This window comes from Mustelus asterias, unplaced genomic scaffold (assembly GCF_964213995.1).
Source record: "Mustelus asterias unplaced genomic scaffold, sMusAst1.hap1.1 HAP1_SCAFFOLD_77, whole genome shotgun sequence".
NCBI classification, from domain to species: domain Eukaryota; kingdom Metazoa; phylum Chordata; class Chondrichthyes; order Carcharhiniformes; family Triakidae; genus Mustelus; species Mustelus asterias.
In genome coordinates, this window is record NW_027590136.1 from 346,559 (window position 1) to 352,558 (window position 6,000).

At 47.2% G+C, this 6,000-nt stretch overlaps 1 protein-coding gene across 1 annotated transcript; it reads right to left on the reverse strand.

Moving 5' to 3' along the window:
- Positions 1-1,843: 1,843 nt before the first annotated feature.
- LOC144483725 (uncharacterized) lies at positions 1,844-3,537 on the reverse strand. The gene is made up of 2 exons (XM_078202265.1): positions 3,526-3,537; positions 1,844-2,857 (listed from the first exon to the last, which is right to left on the reverse strand). Exons 1-2 carry the CDS (start codon positions 3,535-3,537, stop codon positions 1,844-1,846), a joined length of 1,026 nt encoding a protein of 341 aa, XP_078058391.1.
- Positions 3,538-6,000: the final 2,463 nt, after the last annotated feature.

Below are 6,000 nucleotides of genomic sequence, written 5' to 3' on the forward strand. Positions count from 1 at the left end.
ATATAAAACAGTGAACATTATCCCCCCCAGACCCGAATATAAAACAGTGAACATTATCCCCCGCAGACCCGAATATAAAACAGTGAACATTATCCCCCCCAGACCCGAATATAAAGCAGTGAACATTATCCCCCAGACCCGAATATAAAACAGTGAACATTATCCCCCAGACCCGAATATAAAACAGTGAACATTATCCCCCCCAGACCCGAATATAAAACAGTGAACATTATCCCCCAGACCCGAATATAAAACAGTGAACATTATCCCCCCCCAGACTCGAATATAAAACAGTGAACATTATCCCCCCCAGACCCGAATATAAAACAGTGAACATTATCCCCCAGACCCGAATATAAAACAGTGAACATTATCCCCCAGATCCGAATATAAAACAATGAACATTATCCCCCAGACCCGAATATAAAACAGTGAACATTATCCCCCCCAGACCCGAATATAAAACAGTGAACATTATCGCCCAGATCCGAATATAAAACAGTGAACATTATCCCCCCCAGACCCGAATATAAAACAGTGAACATTATCCCCCAGACCTGAATATAAAACTGTGAACATTATCACCCAGATCCGAATATAAAACAGTGAACATTATCCCCCCCACACTTGAATACAAAATTGTCCTGATGGATTCAGACAGCATTATCACAATATTCCAAATGTGTTTTTTCCAGGAATAGATTCAGTGGCTACTTCACTGGAGGCCAGAGATACTCTCCTCAAACTCGGCTCATGTGAGGAATCCCTCCAATGAGGCTCAGGAATGCTGCAACCAGAGTCACGTGACCTCCAAGTATGTAACGGAACAAACTACCGCAATATAGAAGATGTGTTTCAGTGTGAAATGATTTGTTTAACCTGTTGCTTCAGATTAGAGAGAAAATGTCCCTTTCTGGGGTAATTTGACCTTGACCCAGGCACTTTTCAGATCTGAAAGTGATGGCCTTTAGCACAATCACAAGGCTGCACAATACAGAGGGAACACTAATCTGTTTCATTCTGCGACGATGTCGTGGTTACACGAGTGATACTTTCCACTAATTAGCTGCCAGCACCATGCAGACGCGACGACAACGGATGAATGAACACCGCTCGACAATCACCAGGCAAGACTGTTCTCTTCCTGTGGGGGAGCACTTCAGCGGTCACGGGCATTCAGCCTCTGATCTTCGGCTAAACGTTCTCCAAGGCGGCCTTCACGACACACGACAGCGCAGAGTCGCTGAGCAGAAACTGATAGCCAAGTTCCGCACACATGAGGACGGCCTAAACCGGGAACTTGGGTTTATGTCACACTATCAGTAACCCCCACAGCTTGCCTGGACTTGCAAAATCTCACTGGCTGTCATGTCTGGAGACAATACACATCTCTTTAACCTGTGCTTTATGCTCCCTCCATCTCTTTAACCTGTGCTTATTGCTCTCTCCACTCACATTGTCTGTATCTTTAAGACCTGGTTGGTTATAGAGATTCGCATTCTAATCAGTATTCTGTAACTTGATTTTGTGTCTCTGTGCCCTGTTTGAGAGCAGATTTCCACTCAATCTGACGAAGGAGCAGAGCTCCGAAAGCTAATGGCATTTGCTACCAAATAAACCTGTTGGACTTTAACCTGGTGTTGTTAAATCTCTCACTATGAATATCTTTGCCAGTGCAGTGCCGGGTCGTGTTGAGAGTTCCTGAATTAAAAAAATTCTCAGATGGTGCTTTCAAAAAGGGACACAGCAGCCCTGAAAATCAGTGACATTTCAGAATATTAAACTTCAGCCAGTTGTAGCGATTGTTAATGTCAGCAGAAACAAACCAAATATTGTCAGACTATCAATCTTGCATGTGATTAACAGCTGCAGTAACTGCCAAATCCAACTCCTGCAGGCAATTGTGAACTTGCAGATGTGTCAGCAAGTGGGATGACCGAGTGTATCCCTTCCCACACACAGAGCAGGTGAATGGCCTCTCCCCAGTGTGGGTGAGCTCGTGTAAATGCAGGCTGCCAGACTGAGTGAATCCCTTCCCACACATGGAGCAAGTGAATGGTCTCTCCCCAGTGTGAGTGTGTTGATGAGCAGTGAGGATTGATAACTGCCTGAAACTCTTTCCACAGTATGTGCAAATAAATGGCTTCTCCTCAGTGTGAATTCGCTGATGTGACAGGAGGCCGGATGAATTGGTGAATTCCCTCCCACACGTGGAACAGGTGAACGGCCTTTCCCCAGTGTGAACTCGCTTGTGTGCACTGAGGTTGGATGAAGACCTGAACCTCTTTCCGCAGGAAGTGCAGCTGAACGGTCTCTCCTCTGTGTGAACTCGCTGGTGTGACAGCAGGTTAGATGACAGAGTGAATCTCTTACCACATACAGAACAGGTGAATGGCTTCTCTCCTGTGTGAATTCGCTGGTGTGACCAAAGACCGGATGGCCCAGCAAACTCCTTCCCACACAAGGAGCAGGTGAACGATCTCTCCCCAGTGTGAACTCGCTGATGTGCACTGAAGTTGGATGAACATGAGAACCCCTTTCCACAGGTGGAGCAGCTGAACGGCCTCTCCTCAGTGTGAGTTCGCTGGTGTAACAGCAGGAGAGATGAGGTAGTGAATCCTTTCCCACACACAGGACATATGAATGGCCTCTCTCCAGTGTGACTGTGTCTATGGCTTTCCAGCAAGTATGGGTAATTGAATCCTTTACCACAATCATCACATTTCCATGGTTTCTCCATTTTCCCAGCCCCAATGTGACTGTGTCGATGGGTTTCCAACCGGGATGGATAATTGAATCCTTTACCACAATCTTCACATTTCCACGGTTTGTCCACGGTGCTGTTGTCCTTCTGTCTCTCCAGGTTGGATGATTAGTTGAAGCCTCATCCACATACAGACCATGTGTATGGTTTCTCCCCACTGTGAATGGTGTGATGTTTTTCAGGCTGTGTAACTGGTTAAAACTCTATCCACAGTCAATTCACTGGAGCACTCTCACTTGGGTGTGTGTGTGTGTCTCAGTTCTTTTTCTGTCACATTGAATTTTGAAATTTTCTTCCACTGACAAAACAGGGAATGACTTCTCCCTCCACTGTCAAAAGCAATCACATTCAGGTCATGATGAATCGAATGGCTCTGTCAGAACTTGACCTGAAATTTAGTTTGAGTTTCCTGTCTGTGAATCCTCCTCATCAAGTTTCCTGCAAAAAGAGTTTTAAAAAACTGCTTCAGAACTGACAATTTCAGTTTCCACGAAACATTTCTCCATCTCATTTATCTTGAGCTGTAATCCCCATCCCACACACTCTCTCTTGTCCCTGAGCTGAAATCAAACTCATTGCCCCATCTCCACTCTGAGCCCAGCTCCCTCTCCCTCCAGCTGGATTCAGTCCTCCAGACCATGTACAGATTGAGAGTACAATCAAGGAGTCAATTATTTTCCTTCCAAGTCAGGGGACGTGCAGCCCCACTGACTCTATTGTTACCACAATAGTCACATGTGCTCTGCTCACCAATGAAACACCGCGGTGACCATTAACACGGACCTGTTCCGAGGAAAGGCTCCATTTTATTTGTGCCACAACAGCAGGGGAATTACCTCCTGCACAGGCACAAAGGTATCATCAGTCACAGAAAATAATTGCAGCTGGTGTCTCAAACCTCATTTTACCATTTGCTCCCAGACATTCTCAATTCAATTTTGAAATGCAAACTGAATTCTGGCATTATGGGGTAAATTAAAACACATTTTAATGGTCATTTTCAGAATGACTATTCCCAAGAATTAATTCCCAAGTCAGTAAATTAAAATTCTCATCAGCAATGTAGGCAGCACAGTGGTTAGCACTGCTGTCTCACAGCTCCAGGGACCTGGGTTCGATTCCCAACTTGGGTCACTGTCCGTGTGGAGTCTGCCCGTTCTCCCCATGTCTGTGTGGGTTTTCTCCAGATGCTCCGGTTTCTTCCCATTGTCCAAAGAGATACTAGTTAGGTGCATTGGCCATGCTAAATTGCCCCTTAGTGTCCTGGGATGAGTAGGTTAGAGGGATTAGCAGGTTACAAATGTGGGGTTACCGGAATAGGGCCTAGGTGGGATTGTTGTCAGTGCAGACTCGATGGGCCGAATAACCTCCTTCAGCACTGTAGAGATTCTATGAAATACATTGGGAGAATTGCTATTTTAATGGGTATTTTCACAAATGCTATAAAATGATTTTTCAAAACAAATTAATATTTTCTTCAACAGATGATTAATAAATAAAAATGATTTAATAAAACAACCACCCAGTGTGGGGTTCAGGATTCTAACTCAGGGTTTCTGAGCTCCAGGAACCACTAACTGAACCAGCCGGGAATTGTCTCCACAAAACTTCCCCAACTCCCTCCCGGGAAAAAGCTGCAAACCCGGGAGCTGCAGCTTTTTACTGGGGGTGTTGGGGCCTCCAGCGGGTGTTTGTGAATCCTCCCCGCCCACCTCCCAGGGTTTCCTTCCTTCCCAGAGATCAGAGTCCTCATTGATTTGAGGCCAAAGTGTAACCTCTTATTTATTGTCCCCCTCCCCCATCCTCTGATGTGAACCATCCTCCAGTGGCTGAGCCAGGATGGGGCCGTTAACCTGGGCCTGTTCCCGGGAGGGAGGGAGGGAGAAGCCCCGCAGCTGCAAACCAGGGAGCTGACAATGATTCTGAAGGGTTTGCGGATCCACAAAGTGTTTCCAAATCCTCCCAGCCACCGCCTAACGCTGACTCCGCTTCTCCGGGACAAACAAGCGCCAAGGACAGCAATGACACTGCGCATGCTCCACATCACAATGCCCGGGGACTGATTGACGGCAGCTCCGGACCAATAGGAGGAGGGGGCGGGACTGGAGGACCGAGCAGGAGTGGCTGGTCCTCCAACCAATCGGAGTGAATGAGGGGCGGGGCCTGAAGCATGCGCAGTGCGGGTAATGGCGACGGGCAGATGGACGGTTTTAGTTTGGAAGCGAGATCAATACGAGGTAGAGGGCGGCGTGCGGGAAATGATAAATGTGGCGGGTGGGTGGAGAGGCTTTGTAAACATGTTGTTCAAACCCAAACCCCGGAAATGAACTTCCCGGTCCCCCCCTTTGTACCAAATGGAGCGGCAGCTTGTAGTGTTAGACCCGGGCTGACTGCCGCCATTGAGGCTGCATGTGGGAGGCCGGCAGGGATTGTGATCGGAGAGTGAAGCCCTGACGTCACAATGGAATGGGTGAGGGTGTGACGTCACAATGGAATGGGTGAGGGTGTGAGGTCACAATGGAATGGGTGAGGGTTCCAGATGAGCTGAGACTGGGCTGGAGTCGGGCGATGGCACTGACATGTGGCCCGGTGGCACAGTGGTTAGTGCAGCTGCCTAACAGCGCCAGGGACCCGGGTTCAATTCCAGGTTCGGGCCGCTGTCTGTGCAGAGTTTCCACATTCTCCCCGTGTCTGTGTGGGTTTCCTCCGGGTGTTCCGGTTTCCTCCCACAGTCCAAAGATGTGCCAGTTAGACGGATTGGCCATATAAATTGCCACTTGGTATCAGGGGGATTAACAGGTAAATATGTGGATAGGGCCTGGAAGGGATTGTTGTCGGTGCAGGCTCGATGGGCTGAATGGCCTCCTTCTACACTGTATTTTATGATTCATTATTATTAATTAATTACTCTTCTGATTTCCAGCTGTTTCTGAGTTTTAACTGTATCCTCTATTGTGAACACCGAGGCAAAATACTTGTTCAATTCATCTCCCAGCTCCTTATTTTTCATTAGCAATTTCTGGACTTACTTTCTATTAGACAGTTAAGAAATGAGGTGGAGCAAGTGACTGAAGTGTCAGTCAGGGAGCACTATTGGGAGCACCAATAGTTTCAAAATAGTTCTGGAAAAAAATAGGACAGGTCCACAGGTCATGGCCCTAAACTGGAGCAGGGCCACTTTTGTGGGCATTAGGCAGGATCTAGCAGATGTCGATTAGGTGAGTTTGTTTGAAGGG